This window comes from Octopus sinensis, unplaced genomic scaffold, assembly GCF_006345805.1.
Source record: "Octopus sinensis unplaced genomic scaffold, ASM634580v1 Contig13965, whole genome shotgun sequence".
Classification (NCBI taxonomy): Eukaryota; Metazoa; Mollusca; class Cephalopoda; order Octopoda; family Octopodidae; genus Octopus; species Octopus sinensis.
Genome location: NW_021833068.1, coordinates 13573 through 30000, shown reverse-complemented (window position 1 = coordinate 30000; position 16428 = coordinate 13573). Strand labels below are relative to the sequence as shown.

The window sequence follows — 16428 nt, the reverse complement described above, 5'->3', positions numbered from 1 at the left end:
AGAAAGAGGAATTTCATTCTGAGGTGAAACGCATTCCTATTTTAGATGAGGTAAGTTTTTAAAATTGTTTGTGAATGTGTGTGTGTGGTTGGCATTAGGAAGGGCATGTAACCGTAGAAACCATGCCAAAACTGGCAATTGGTGCCTGAGCAGCTCTGTGGCCGACCAACTCCTCCCAAACCATCCGACCTATGCCAGCATAGAAAACGAATGTAAAATGATGATGAGGAGGATGTGTGTATGTGTGAGTGAGAGAAAGAGAGAGAAATAGAGAAACAGGCAGACATTGTTTGCTATTTTCTTTCACTCCCATCCACTTCTCTTCCTTTAGTATTAAATAATCCAGTTTCTCCTGATAGCACTAGTTGTATTATGTAACTAACAATATTCCATCTTCTTTCACCTTCAAAAGCATGGCCACTCCACTGTAAAGAAGGTAACCTGTCTTAAATATGTGTCATGTAAACACTGCCATCACTGTATGAAGGAGAGGTGACCAACGACAGAGATAAGTCTTTAAATTTAAGAAAGAGAAATTCACAAACTATTTTAAATATCGAATTTCAAGTTAAACGAGTTGAACTGTGTTAATTGCGAGAAAGCATATTGCATTATTCTTTTTCAAAGAAAGGAAAGGAAAATAAATTCGTTTATGGACAATTAAATTTAAAGAAAATATATTTATGGACTTCGAGGAAAGTTTCTTTTATCAGTATGATAATGAATATATAACTGAGTTTATTCAAAGTTGATAATTAGGGTTCCAAATATTGCCAGGGCTTGGTGTTTGTGTATACATTGACTACAGTAATACCCCTTGTAATGATTGTAAAGAAGAGAGATGTGATGAGAATGAATTTACATTAAGATGTGCGCACAAAAGTGTGATGTCACGAGATTGTATGTATGACGATGTAATTAGACAGATAGTCATAGAGGCCCTTTGTTACCAACAAAGATAGAAGCTCTCTGAACTTTGCCCTGCTTAATCTTATTCTAGTAGCTATGCTCTTGGCGCATCCACCTCCACTACTGACTTGATTACCTAGATAACAGTAGCTATCAACTACTTCTAGGTGCATATATATATATATGTGTGTGTGTGTGTGTTTGTTTGTTTGTTTGAAAGACATCAGCATCTATCCACTGGTAGATTTGATGGTGTTTTTTGTCTGTTGTTGCAGAATTTAAGCAACACTTTGATTCCCAAATATGTAACGGTCACTACAGATGTGTGAATGTATTTCAGACAGTTGATGGTCACCTGTGTATTGTTGTAATGTCTACTTTGGTGAGAAGAAGCTACTCTAGCAGTCAACGACCCATTATTATAGGAATTGTCTATCAGACTAACAGTTTCAATAATTTCTTGACTATAATGTGTTGGTGTGTTGCCTCAACCACCACACCAATCTTTACTTCACTTCATCAGCCAAAAATGTTTCTTTATAAATTTTGGAAACATTATTGATATGCTTGGATATGTCTGTCTGGTGTTGGTTTTGTTGCTGTGTCTGAAGAAATTATTATATTCTTGGTGTTCTCTGTTCATTGTTTGTTGTTATGGAAATGAGTTGCACTTTGTGACCAGTGAAAGGTTTCCCAATCAATATTTGGATTATCGAAATTACCATTAGGAAAATATGGGTGACTGCTTTCATAGATGCAGATCTGAAGATGTCAAAAATCTGAGTTTTGATGGCAGTTTTGCAGATGGTAAACAAATTCAAGTAGGAGTATATATGTAGTTAAAAAAATACTTCTTGTTGCGACCAGTTAAAATCTCCACAAGGAATTACAGAAAATCTTGAGTGACCATAGACCATCACACGACCCCCATGGTAATTAAAATGGCCTTTGTGTAACAAAATGTAGCTTGCCATTGTTGTTATGTTGTTGTGTTATATTTATATATACAATACTCTTCTATAAATATTTCTTTTGTTCTGGCCAGTTGGCTTTATCAAGCCTGTTGTAAAGATAGGTTCTTGTTGCTTTGTTGTGTTCTGTTATTTGTGATACTTGTTCCATTACATTTCCTACATTTGACATGATTTGTTTATCTACAATATATATTTGTGTAATATTCTACTCATCGTTTTATATTTCATCATTTGCAGTGCTGCAGAGAGCTCCAACTGGACAAGGATAGGAGGCTCTCTGAAATAGTAGTTTTGAGTTATCTTGCCAGCCATGGAGCCAGCTTATACCATCGTAATGATGAGAAAGTGACCCCATTGGACTGCATAGAAAATCAACATTTGAAAGAAAAATTAAAAACATTTTTACAATCACTGTAAGTATTCACTGGCAACGACAAGATAAACCAGGACATTTTCTGTTTTGTATATAATCATGTTTATATGTTTCTTTAGTTTGAATTCTCCCAATGTATTATTCCGTCATTAGTGTCTTGACTCAAGACAACAATAATGATTTCCAATTCTGGCACAAGGCCAGCAAGGTCAGGGAGGGGATAAGTCAATTACAACATCCCCAGTTTTCAACTGGTACTTATTTTATCAACAGCAAGGTAAAGTCAACCGCAGCTGAATTTGAACTCAGCATGTAAAGGCAGACAGAATGCCAGAAAGCATTTTGCTCTGTGTGCTAATGATTCTGCCAGCTTGCAGCCTTAAGACCACACAACAATAATAAGAACAATAAACAGAAAATACAGTTGTTAGTGGATCAAACGAAAAACACTATTTTGATGACATTCACATGATTGCTTGTGTTGACAGATATACCTCACCATCCATCCCTGACTATTTTAGAGTTCGGTGACCTCCATGAAAATGTAGTACTAAATAATAAAGTGAACGAACACATTTTGAAATTGCTATTTAGAAGTAAATAGGATTTATCTGTCTACCAACAATTTTTTTCTCTCTCTCTTCTCTGACTCAGTCAGTTGTCATGTACGCTTTCATGTGAAAATAACCTAAAACACACACTAACAATGCGTATGTCATCATCATCATCATCATTTAACGTCTGTTGTCCATGCTGGCATGGATTGGACTGTTTGACTGGGATGGCATGTTGGAAGGCTGCACCTTAGTCAGCCTTTGATATTTTCAGCCCACCCTTGTATGTGTATGTTAATGTGACACTTGTACACACACAAACCTGCTTGTATGTAATTGTTTACAGAAGAATTTATGATTTACTCTTGCTGGTTACTGTTGTGACCCTTAATATTCTGTACTCTAAACATGTCCACAACGAAATATTTTATTATAAATGAATGTTAATGATGGGATGTGTTAATATTTTGTTCCACAGGTGTTGGTGGTGTCAAGAGAAAAAGGCTACTGTCACACTCCATCCATGTCGACATACTATTTGTTGTCAGAATTGCTGTTCTCAAATGACATTTAAGCAATGCCCCATATGTCGACAACACATACGCAGCATAAGTGGATTTGGTAAGAACATTCTTTCTTGATCTGTCTGTTGTCTCATTAACTTTCTGGTATGGAATAATGCACTTCATATTGTAGTGGAGACCCAGATCTGCCCTTACCTGGCATAAATGGGATCCTTTCTTTGTGATAGTATATCTATCACTACATCCACTAAACGTTGTCTTTATCCAATTAGAAGATTGATCACACTTCAAAAGGACTGTGCTTTGCAACATAAGACTAACGAATGATAATATAAGATAAATGGTAACTAACTGAAATATCACCAAATCCCCAATGTTCTATTTGTAAACCTTTTACTTTCAATTGTGAGTAATTAGAGGTGATTAATGATTTATCAGTATCATGGAGAGCTGATAATTAAAGAGAATGTTACTTACAAGAACATCAGAGTCAGCTTTGGTAAAGTGGGAGATTCAAGGATAAAATCTCAACTGAGAGTTTAAGGACCAAGTTTACAGAGTTTGACGGTTAAGTCAATCAGCCTGGGTGTGTATAAAAAATGTTGTAATTGGGAAATGATGTCAGGGGTAGTTTCAACATATTTTACAAAGTTGAACTGCACAAATTCATCATGATTTATCATATTATGAAGATATCAAACAATTACATCAGTCTAATGTTTGATAGGAGTTATCTTTTGTTGGGGTGTATACACAGAATCTCTCAGTATAAGAATATTGAACAATAAATTTCTTTCATTCAGTACTAAATTAGTATTGAACTGTGAACATGTATTTATATTTAAACAAAGTATTGATGCTAGCATACAATACAGAGATAGAAATAAAAGATGAGTTCCCAGTGTGACTCAAACACACAAATCCTCGTTGATAAATATATACAACCTTGGCCAAAATTATAGAGCAGCTATGATAAAATAGGGAATATGATTGAAACTCATTTACTTAATAATTGAAAACAGTCTGATGAACATTCTAGAGTTGATCCCATCAATAATTAGTATTTGATGTGTCCTCCTTTTGCTTTTATAATTGCTTTTAGGCATTTTTGCATACTTGAGACTAAGTTGGCACAAGTGGCTGGGTCAGTTTTCTGCCACTCTCCATGAATTTTGGTTTCTAATTCGCTTTTTCAAGAGCATTTTTGCACCTAAGTGTCACCACATATTCAATGGGATTGAGGTCTGGAGACTAAGGAGGCCATTTCATCACCCTCATCCCTTTCTCCTCACCAACCCATTGAGACTCTGGATGTGTGGCATGCAGAAATATTTTGTTGAATGATTTTGCCATCTGGGGTGTTATCATTGAAGATTTTAGCTAAAGAAGGTTGATAAACTTGATCTAACATGTTGGTGTAAGTGTGGGCATTCATTCTGCCCTTACAAGTGAACAACATTCCAGGGCCTTAAGACAACATGCAACCCCAAACAATTGCACTTCCCAATCCAAATTTGACTGTTGGGACCACACATCCAGGATGATAAACCTCCCCTACTTTACAGTGAACATAAACAGCTCCTGAGTTTCCAAAGATCTGAAGATAACAAAAAATTACTGATCATTTTTGGTAACAAATAAAAAAATTTGTACAAGTGTAAGAACTTCAATTATGCCTAGTAAAGTGGTGGAATTGAATGTGGAGAACATATATCAAAGTTACTTTCATCGGACCAAACAATTTTAGCCCAATCATCAGCAGTCCAATCTTCATGCTCTTTTGCCCAACACAATTGCTTCGTCATGTTCCCCTCAGACAGTAACAGCTTCTTTTTGGCCTTACATCCTTTGAACTCAACTTCTAATAACCTTCTTCTTCTCACTGAAGTTGATATATCTTTTTTTGTTGCCACCCAAAACTCAGCAGCTTCGTCAAAAGAGGTGTTTTTCCCATCCGCCAGTGATGTCCTCTTCAGCAACCTGTCTTCCCTCATGGTTGTACACGTTCTGCGACCTTGTCCTTTACAATTTTTGAAATAATTTATCGCATTGTACCTTTTGATGGAAATCTTTTCTCAAGCATTTCAGTTTTCTTGCAATTTCAAATTGAGAGAATCCTTCACTTGATAATGCAGTGATTTGAGACCTTTGAGCTTTAAGAATCGATTTCTTTTGAGACATTTTCAACAAATATTAACAGCTGATAAGTTATTGATGAGATATTCAATGAAAAAATATGAAATAACATTAGTATCACACAATGAGTGGCAGAAAATTGACCCAATCATTTTCACCAACACTAATTAGATGTAATTTATAAAACATTGTAGAGGCATTTTCAATTAGTTGATCTCAATTATCATTTGTGGTGGAATGGGGAGTGAGTAGTGTTACATATTCCTTGTAATGTTATTTTTCTATTAAGTACAACATCGGAAAGACAGTTTGTGTCTGTCAAACCCTTGTACAGAGGTATAAATTTTGTGTCCTCAAATTTGTTTGTAGCTGGGTTTTCACCCCATTGCAATGTGGCAGATTCAGAGAGGGGTCATTAAACGAGTGAGGAAACTTTGATTGATGTCTAGAAGAAGGTTGTGAGAAATATCCTAGATTCTTGAGAAGCAGTTCTTTTGTGCCTTTTCAGGTATTTGCACTGCAAATTATATGGATGAACAGTTATATGTAGTTAATGAGGTTTTTATGCAAGTGTAGAATGTTTGAGGACACCTGTTGCCATTTTCTTTATTACCCACAAGGGGCCAAACAAGGACAGACATAGGTATTAAGTCGATTACAGCGACCCCAGTGCGTAACTGGTACTTAATTTATCGACCCCAAAAGGATGAAAGGCAAAGTCGACCTCGGCAGAATTTGAACTCAGAACGTAACGGCAGATGAAATACGGCTACACATTTCGCCCCGCATGCTAACGATTCTGCCAGTTTGCCGCCTTAAGGACACCTGTTACCATTTTCTGTTCCACCTGTGTAGACATGGTGTTTCTTGGTGTGTGGGGGGGGGGTATATACCCAGAATGTCTCTGGTTAGAATATATATTTTAGATATAAATTGAAAGCAATATAATATTAAATCTGTTTAAAAATATTGATATTCAAATAACTTTCGTTAAATTGAGTATTGAACTCTGAGCATGTTTACATTTAAACAAAGTTTTGGTATTAACATAAAATATACAGATAGGAATAAAATATGCGTTCCAGTGAGATTTGAACATGCAACTCCTTGTTCGTAACTATATATGATTAACACTTGTTATAAGGTTTGCCATCCTTTTAGACATTTTATACTCACACTCGTTAGTTTTTAGATGTGATTACTGCTAAAAGAGACATTGTTTTCTGACTCTTTCACCTTTTGGTTTTACTTTTGAGTTGATTCGTTTTAATTCGAACATGAAGCCTGGTCATTGCTCCAAGGTGGTATCAGAAAGTTCATGGACTAGTTCTGTAGCATGCCAACAGATGGCAGCACACCGTTGCGCGCACAGTGAGAGCTAGCAGTGACTTTCATGAGGCAGTGTGCTGGGTGACACCACTGCGTTTACTTTAAAAGTTGTGAAATTTGTGCCTTTGTGGTCATTTATAGGCTGTAGTCTGCAATTTTCTAATGGGCAGGAACAAATAACCAATGTGAAATTTTGCGTTAAACTTGTCCAGCAAAGACATAAGAAAGAAACAACAAAACTAAGAGAAAAAGAGTGTTATGAAGTGATAACTAAGTGAGAGAATTTCAGAATTGTTAGATTAGTATATAGGATGTCTTAAGAGAAAGATGAGATTTTGAAAGGTTTGCCTATTTTGTTGTGGTTCTAAATATTGAACTATTATATAGTAACAGCTTAGAAAGTGTTGACCGAAAGCATAGTGGTCACCAATTGACTATTGATGATATGAATGCCTTACAAAAATGGAATATAGATTATTAAAAGAGACAAAGAAATTTTACTATGAAGTATAAAACTTTGAAATGCTTATTTCAGTGTGTCCAAAGTCTGAAGAAAAAGCAGTCCAGACGGTTGCAGAATCTGTTGGTGAGTATAAAATAACTGTAATTGATTTCTATAAATTTTACCTTCACCTGAAATATATTATTTGTGTGAATGTCTGAGAACAGGTTCCATTCTTAATTTCCAATTCTTATTTCAGAATGTCCAAAGTGTAAAGAAAAAGTAGAATCTTTTGGTGAGTATAAAATATCTGTAATTGATTTCTATAAATTTTACCTTCACCTGAAATATATTATTTGTGTGAATGACTGAGAACAGGTTCCATTCTTAATTTCCAATTCTTATTTCAGAATGTCCAAAGTGTAAAGAAAAAGTAGAATCTTTGGTGAGTATAAAATATCTGTAATTGATTTCTATAAATTTTACCTTCACCTGAGATATATTATTTGTGTGAATGACTGAGAACAGGTTCCATTGTTACATTTCTTTTGAATGGTTAGCGATAAAAGTAATTCTATTCGTTACCTGCAAATGCAAGAATATCCAATAAAGGGGTTTTATAGAAATATGGAAACATGAGACACAGGAAAAATGTCTTTCACGATGAGGCCAAAATACAAAAGATAAAATATAAACCCTGAAGCTGTTCTCTCCCCATAATGAGATACATTCACTTTTCTTTCATCTCATTGTTGTCTCTCTCTCCTTCCCTGTTTCTTCCTTCATCTCTCTCTCTCTCTCTCTCTCTCTCTCTATGCATCTACATGTAGCAGCCTCTGTACTTTCCAGTCGTGTAACAACATGAATTGTATTTAAAATATTGATATTACAGAAATTTAATAAAATGTCCAGCAGTGTTGGCTCTGTTGCTAAAATGGTTAAATTAGAAAAAAAAAACAATAGAGTTAATATTGTCTTTTGAATGAAGGAAGAAAAACATTTTGTTGTTTAATGGTAAACAGGTGAGTTAATGACAGTGTTTGTTTGTTGTACATTTTCAATAAGTTTACTGATTATTGTTGTTGATGTTCTTGTTGAACAAGATGGTTAAGTTGAAAGCTTACAAGTGTGATCACCCTGTCTGTTTTTTCACTGTTAGTAACTCTATCATTACACCATTAAACGATGTCTTTGTCCAAGTAAGAAGCTTTGTGCTGAGACAATGCTCTTGCTCTTCTGAAGTCTCTCTCTCTCTCTCGATCTCTCTTCGTCTCTCTCTCTCTCTCTCTCTCTCTCTCTCTCTCTCTCTCTCTCTCTCTCTCTCCTTAAGATGGACACTGGTTGCAAGATACAATACAATCGATGTTATTGTCCTCATCATTTACAGTCTGCTCTCCTTGCTTCCATGTAATGGATGGGTGATCACTGTCCAAGTCAGTTCTTGTTCAGAGTTACTGTCCCCCTTGACTGCTTGAGAAACACATCTCCCTTAAACATTCCACCTTTTCTATGGGGGATGCCCTCCCCAACACCAACCACTTCATAAAGAGTCCTGAGTACATTTTAATGTGGCACAAGCACTAGAAAGATTTTCATGTGTCCAACATTGAAACTGGAATAGCTGTAGGTTGCACACTATCAGTCACTTGGTTTGTGCTTGTTATGGGGATCGGCAGATTTATGAGAAGAAATTACTCAGGCGAAATCACCTCAGAAGACATTCATGGATGACATAAAAATGCTAACAAGAGATCCAAAGTATATGCAATCAGTCCAAGATAGATTGGATGGACTAATTAATTGCTCAAGAATGCTGTTTGAAACAAATAATGAATGCATTCTGACATTTGTGAAAGGTCAACAGAAGCAAGTGAAGTTCAAATTAGCAGGAGAAACGATGCGAAAGGTTAAAGAGTAACTTGTAAAACGTTTTGGACTGTGGTAGACGATCTCATTGTCCGATAAGAGTAGAGGCATTGATGTCATTGCAGAAACCGAGGATGGGCAATAAGCATTTGCCAAGTCAAAACTTCTGGGCAAAAACAAGATTTGGTGCTTGAAGTTTGATCTATATCACCATCTTGATAATATATTCTTAAATATCACTTCTTTTGTACCATTTCAGATGTTTTTCCTTTGCGATAATCTGTGTATGAACATTTGCATGTTGTTAAAGATGTTTTGTGCAAGTATACAGTGTTTTAGGATACTTGCTATCACTTTCTGTTTCACCTGTGTAGAACTAATCATGGCTCATCAGGAAAGAAAAGCATTTCATTAAGGAGTCCTTAAATATTTCCTGAATCAGATGAAATTCTGGTGAACTGTGAGTTGCATAGTTTCAAATTAAAGATTAAAAGCAGCAACGTTTGACAAAGATAACAGGTGTGACATGAGTTTGTGTCAAGGTCGTTGATGACCAGCTTGGTTGACATCAGAATTAAGCAAAAGATGAGGGGAATGTTGATTAAGTGAAGTCCAGTGGTGAGGGGACAATGCCATGTCATAGGTTAAGCATGAATACAAGAGAGAAGAAAGATAAAAGGTGTTAACATGTGATCATTAAATAAGATGATTGCAACGTTGTTAGATTAAGTAGGATGTCTTAATAGAAAAAGGAGGCTTAGGAAGGTCAGTCTATTTTGTTATGGACCTAAATATTGAGCCATTATATAGGACCACTGTAGGAAGTATAAAAGTGTCAACCAAACCTATAGTGGTCAGAAGTTGTCCATTGATGATAGGAATGTCTTACAATAATAAAATATAAACCATTAACAGAGATCGGGAAATTGTGCTATGAAGTGTAAAATTTGGAAATATTTATTTCAGAGTCTGTAATGGTAGAGGAGAAGCATCTTCATAGGGTGTCCCAAAAGTTGGCAGGTAAATGGCAGCCACTTGGTGAGTATAAAATACCCAATTTCTATAAATTTTGCTTTCAGCTAAACTTTTGTTTGTTTGAATGACTGAGAACCGGTTCCATTCCTAATTTCCAATTGAAAGTTTAGCTAAAAAGTAAAGCTATCACTGAAATTTCATAAAATATCTACGGACGTCAGCACGGTTGTAAAATGTATAAATTAGAAGGTCCAGTAGAGTTAATACTATCGTTTGTAAAAGGGGACTCAAAAATATTGTTGTTTAAGAGTAAACAGGTGAATTAATGACAATGTTTTTGCTTGTTTACACTTTTAGTAAGTTTACTAGTAGAGTGTTGTTGTTGATGTTTATTTCGGCAGATATCTGCCTTAATCTGGCAGAATTAAGGGGAAAGGGTTCCAGATGTGCCATCGCTCTTTCTCTTGGGTGAAGAGGACCACATTATCAAATGTAACCTTTTTAAAATGAGAGTGTGCATTGTGTGGGACATGTTGTCATCTCTCCCCTGGCCAGTCTGTTTTTCTATATTTACTGTAATTCTTTAGTCCCAGGTCAACATATATTTCCTGTCCCTATAGAAGACAGGCCACATTGTTGATTGTGTTCATGGCTTGATTGAACTCAGCATTGTAAGTTAATGAAACACTCATTTATATTAGAAAAAAAAGAATCTCAACAGAAAATTCAAACTCAACTTGATCTTGTTTCTCAATTGAAATCATTTCACTCTCCTTTACATTACAAATGTCACGTGGAAAGGCATGAACATCACAATATCCCATTTCCCATTCTCTGACAGTTTAACACAACATAAAATATCATTTATACAATGCTCCTATTATTTACAGCAATGTCTTCCACCTCCCTATGGTACCTATATACATCTAGATAGAGTGAAGCATAGAGAAATGTCTTTACCAGGTACATTGAGCGGTGCTGGGGATTAGATTTGAACCTTTGATCCCTGACTCAAGGGATCATGACAATATCCCCTGAGTCAGCTTATAGAAACCATCATCATCATCATCATTTGACGTCTGTTTTCCATGCTGGCATGGGTTGGACTGTTTGACTGAGGTCTGGAGAGCCAGTGGCTGCACCAGGCTCCAATCTGATCTGGCAGAGTTTCTACAGTTGGATGCCCTTCCTAATGCCAGCCACTCTGAGAGTGTAGTGGCTGCTTTTTATGTGTCACCAGTACAGGAGCCAGTCAGGTGGACCTAGCATCAGTCATGTTCGGATCGCCTTTTTACGTGCCACCAACACAAGGAGTCAGTCAGATGACACTGGCATCGACTACATTCGGATGATGCCTTTTATGTGCCACCAGAACGGGGGCTAGTCATGGGGCACTGGCCACAGCTGCAATTTTGGTTTTACTTGACTCAACAGGTCTTCTCAAGCATATCATGTCACCCGATGCATTAAGGATACTCTTAAATGGGCCGGACATGCAACACTGGCATCGGACATGGCTGCGATCTCACTTTAGTTGCTGGGTCTTCTCAATCACAGCATATTTCCAAAGGTCTCGGTCTCCTGCCATTGCCTCTGTGAGGCCCAATGTTCAAAGGCCATGCTTCACCATCTCATTCCATGTCTTCCTGGGTCTACCTCTTCCACAGCTTCGTTCTACAGTTAGGGAGTGGCACTTCCTCACACAGTTGTCCTCATCCATACGTAACACGTGACCATATCAGCGTAGTCGTCTCTCTTGCACACCACATTTGATGCTTCTCATGTCCAACTTTCCTCTCAGGGTGTTTACACTGTGTCGTGTATGCACACAGACATTCCACATCCAGCGGATCATACTACCTTCATTTCTGTCAAGCCTACGCATGTCCTCAGCTGTCATGGCCCATGTTTCACTACCATGTAGCATGGCAGTTCACACTCAGAAATGATTTATCTAATTTAAGAAAGGTCATCATCTACAACATTGCCAGCTTGCTATACCTCTGGGTGTCATACAAAATTTACCAGTCATATACTAGGATAAAATGAATCCACTAACACCAGGTCCATTATCATCATCACCTTACATCCATTTTTCTAAGTTTGCATTGGTCAGACGACTTCTCCCAGAGTTGTTGTGGTCCTTTGTCCAGTTTGATCGCTTGTTTCTTTCCACTTGAATTCCAGGCACTTCTTTACCCAGATTTCATCTGCCATGTCCCTTCTATATCTATACCATTATCTTTTTTCTTGTACACTATCACAGATTCTTCTGAGATCCAGTTATTTGGCTCCAAGTTTTCAACACATTAACATTACACTTCTAGTGATGTCTGCTCACCTCATTTCCTGGCAGTTTCCATTGCATCTTTCACATTCTATGTAACATTGCATGAGGTGTATTTGTAAAGTGCAATCTCTCCCTCATATGGAGACAGAATCCCTTAGTTGCCAGTAGACATAACAACTCCCTGTACATTTTTCATCTCGTTTTCCTTCTAACTACTGTGCTTTCAGAATAGTTTCCTCTACTTCTAATTCTGTCCTTTAGGTAACAGAAACTATCAACTATGTCTTTCATACTTGTTCCTATGAACTATTCCTGTATATTTGCCACATACAAAGTCCTTCCTCAGCCCTAACCTTAACCTGCCCTCCCTGTAAACTTGCTTGTTTGTGAATGCAGTGATTCTATCAGGACCCGAGTGTTGTAGGTGTATGGTGTAGATGTTGGTAGAACTCTTCTCATTGCTTTGTTTACTCTAGGGCCTCTCCTGTATTAGATTCTTTGAAATTGTGGCCTTGATCCAATGAAAGAAGTTCTTGTTATAAGTCATGAATCCAAAAACCTTAAGCCAGTGCCCTCTAAAATAAGTGATATTTACCTAACAGTATTATATTTTTACTTTGAGGTGGTTGAAATCATTCAGGTACACAATCCCCACTTTTGAGATATTTCTGAATGTTGATAATTTTTAAATATTTATTAATCATAGGTGGAAAGACATCGCAAATGACTATCTCAGGCATTGATCACAGGACATTATCAAACGACTGAGATTGTATTCCTCCAAAGAGTCTCTGGAGTAACGTTACTCAACAAGGTGTGCAGGCTGGAGATTTGGGGTCTCTCCAGGTCAAGTGACTGCTTCTCTGCATTGAGAATTCACAGCTCCAGTAATCCTGGCATGTGATTAAAATATCACAGGAAAGAACCACAAGAGGGATTCTTCAAGCTGAGCCAACTGACAGGAGACCTAGGGGTAGAGCAAGAATGAAATGGTTGGATGATATCCATAGTTTCAATTGGCCATGCTTGGAAATCCTTTCAGAAATTCTAATGAAGGTTGCCTCTGATAGGATCATATGAAGGAGGTGCCTGAAGACTCTTCCCCTACAACCCTCCTATGAATAGAGGGCAGAGAAAATGGACGGATGGATGAAATTATCTGTTGGTGGTCTTTGTCAATTCTTTAGGCTCTCATACACTGCTACCCACACAAACACTTCTCCTGCCAGTTGTTCACCAGACATTTTCTCATGTGTAATTTTCAATTCTTTAAAATATTCTTCTCCTTCTCCAGCCTTTATTTCAAATTGTTTGATATTTTTGTCAACATCTTTAGAAATAGATAACAATGTCTTCTAATTTCCCTGTTTCTTAAGTATTTCTCATTCTTCTATTCACATAATTTCTTTGTCCTAATTAATACAGCCTACAGTACACAGGTTTTATATTATCGTTAATGCTGTTGCAATTATTTCTTATTTCTTTTGCAGGAAGGGAATTAGGAATTAGACAATATGAGCTGGACAACATCAAGGAGAACAATCCTCTTAACGTTGAGGAACAAGGCTTCCAGATGCTGCTCAGATGGTGGCGAGGTAATGATCCAGAGAAACGTACACTTCAAATATTAAAAGCAGCTCTTGAAAGAACTGAATGTCAAGATGCACTCGAATGTTTATCATCAGAATTCAATTAAATTTCTTTGTAAATTGTTGCTGTTGCTTAGTCGCAAGTCTATCTTCACCACAGACCTATTATCAAATGCCTTCCATCCAGGACCATCCTGTCTTTTTCATAAGTATAGAGAACGTAGAACCACATTGTTTAATGTGTCCTTCTTTAAGGTGATAATTATGAATGGAGTAGGATTTGGGGATCTTTACCTTTTGACCAGCAGATTTAGAAAATGATTTTTTGGAACTAAACACTTTCAAACTTCGTATTCTGGTAGAATGTGTCACATAAAACATCTTTTACTCTTAGCGTTTTTGAGAAAAGTTTATATTTCGTGTTAAATTTGTCGTATTTCGGTAATTTCAACCAATCAATGGCGTGTATTCATCTGAATAAAATTACTGCCGTTGTTTGTCAACACAACAACTTCTGGCGGTGTATATTTCGTTTGTCACTGTTATTTATGACATATTTCATCTCAGTTACGTTTGTATGAAAAACGAGTCTATCTGAAACATGTTTACTTCATGGCACCACCAGAATCGTTCGTGCATTTCTACTGGTTTTAGTTATGTTTTTTCCTGTTTTTCAGCTACTATTTTCGGTAAGACTTTTTTAACCCTAACCCTAACAACCTTAGCCCTGACACTAAAACCCTAGCCCTAACACTAAAACCTTAACTCTAACCCTAACCCTAAAACCTTAGCCCTGACACTAAAACCCTAGCCCTAACACTAAAACCTTAACTCTAACCCTAACCCTAAAACCTTAGCCCTGACACTAAAACCCTAGCCCTAACACTAAAACCTTAACTCTAACCCTAACCCTAAAACCTTAGCCCTGACACTAAAACCCTAGCCCTAACACTAAAACCTTAACTCTAACCCTAACCCTAAAACCTTAGCCCTGACACTAAAACCCTAGCCCTAACACTAAAACCTTAACTCTAACCCTAACCCTAAAACCTTAGCCCTGACACTAAAACCCTAGCCCTAACACTAAAACCTTAACTCTAACCCTAACCCTAAAACCATAGCCCTAACACTAAAACCGTAACTCTAACCCTAACCCTAACCCTAACCCTAAAACCTTAGCCCTGACACTAAAACCCTAGCCCTAACACTAAAACCTTAACTCTAACCCTAAAACCCCAACCCTAACCCTAAAACCTTAGCCCTGACACTAAAACCCTAGCCCTAACACTAAAACCTTAACTCTAACCCTAACACCTTAAAGCTAAAACCAGTACAAACGCACGAACGGTATCATAAATAACAACAACAAACGAAATATATACCACCAGTTGTTGTTGACAAACATCATCATCATCACCATCATCATCATCATCATCATCATCATCATCATCATCATCATCATCATCCTTTAACGTCCGCTTTGCATGCTAGCATGGGTTAGCAGTAATTTTATTCAGCTGAATACACATCATTGATTGGTCGAAATTACTGAAATACGACAAATTTAACACGAAATAACTTTGTAAATATAAACTTTTCTCAAAAACGCTAGGAGTAAAAGATGTTTTATACAACACATTCTACCGGAATACGAAGTTTGAAAGTGTTTAGTTACAAGAAATTATTTTCTAAATCTGCCGGTCGAAAGGTAAAGATCCGGATTTGGTTACTAATTCTAGCAGATCTCTCTACCACCTGTAGACCCCTTTACTGGTTTGGTTCCCTCATTGTTCTAGATAAACTGTGGAAATAAAGACAAACTTTGAAATTTCATTGTTGTTGTTGTTGTTGTAAGTCCCAGCATCTCCCTAAACACTTCCATTGTTATAGAGACAGTTTAAATATCCTGTGGAATTTTTCAAAAAACGAAAGTTGTAAATTCCATTTTGTGAAACTTACTTAAAATGCACATTTTGTTTTCAAGTAGAACCTCCTTATGGAAACAATTGTCAGTCAATATACAGTTTCTATTTGTCTCAGCCAATATTTTTACATTAGCCTTCATCCAAAATCTAGAAAAGGAAACTTACAGCTGACCACAGGAGAAGAATTGCGTTGGAAGATATATTCTGCTTGGTTTAAATGTCTGTCCCTGTGCCTTGCTGCATGTCAAGGCAGAGACTGGTTCCACAGGAAATTGTTTATGTGGTAACTGTGAATGGGAACTCCAGTCATTGAGACCCATGCGGAATCCTTGAGATTACCAGCACTGATCCTGCAGAAGGGCCACAAGCAACCTCAGTCACAATAATAAGATCGTGCAAGCAGATAATAACGTAGCCTGTGTCATTGCAATGGCCTTGTTTAACATCTAAATTCTTCGAAAACCTAATGCAGCCTCTTGTCTTTGAGGTGAGGATATGTCCATGGAAACTCAGATGGTAGGAGTTTGTTGATGAATTTGATT

The 16428-nt window shown here is 37.0% G+C and overlaps 1 protein-coding gene across 42 annotated transcripts in view; it reads left to right on the top strand.

Annotated features, from left to right (window-relative positions):
- Positions 1–14082, top strand: part of LOC115229967 (serine/threonine-protein phosphatase 6 regulatory ankyrin repeat subunit B-like) — a 61754-nt gene extending 47672 nt beyond the window's left edge. For 34 of the 42 annotated variants that reach the window (XM_036499421.1, XM_036499439.1, XM_036499431.1 and 31 more), the window contains 7 exons: positions 1–50; positions 2121–2296; positions 3289–3431; positions 7335–7385; positions 7501–7536; positions 10074–10145; positions 13863–14082. The exon at positions 1–50 is cut by the window's left edge and continues 160 nt beyond it. In XM_036499421.1, the coding sequence (XP_036355314.1) occupies positions 1–50; positions 2121–2296; positions 3289–3431; positions 7335–7385; positions 7501–7536; positions 10074–10145; positions 13863–14068 (734 nt within the window). In that variant the 3' untranslated portion in view covers positions 14069–14082. Of the gene's footprint in view, positions 51–2120; positions 2297–3288; positions 3432–7334; positions 7420–7500; positions 7687–10073; positions 10146–13862 lie in introns of those variants that run through there. The other 8 variants (XR_004997412.1, XR_004997414.1, XR_004997413.1 and 5 more) reach the window with 8 other exon arrangements.
- The last annotated feature ends 2346 nt before the right edge of the window (positions 14083–16428 follow it).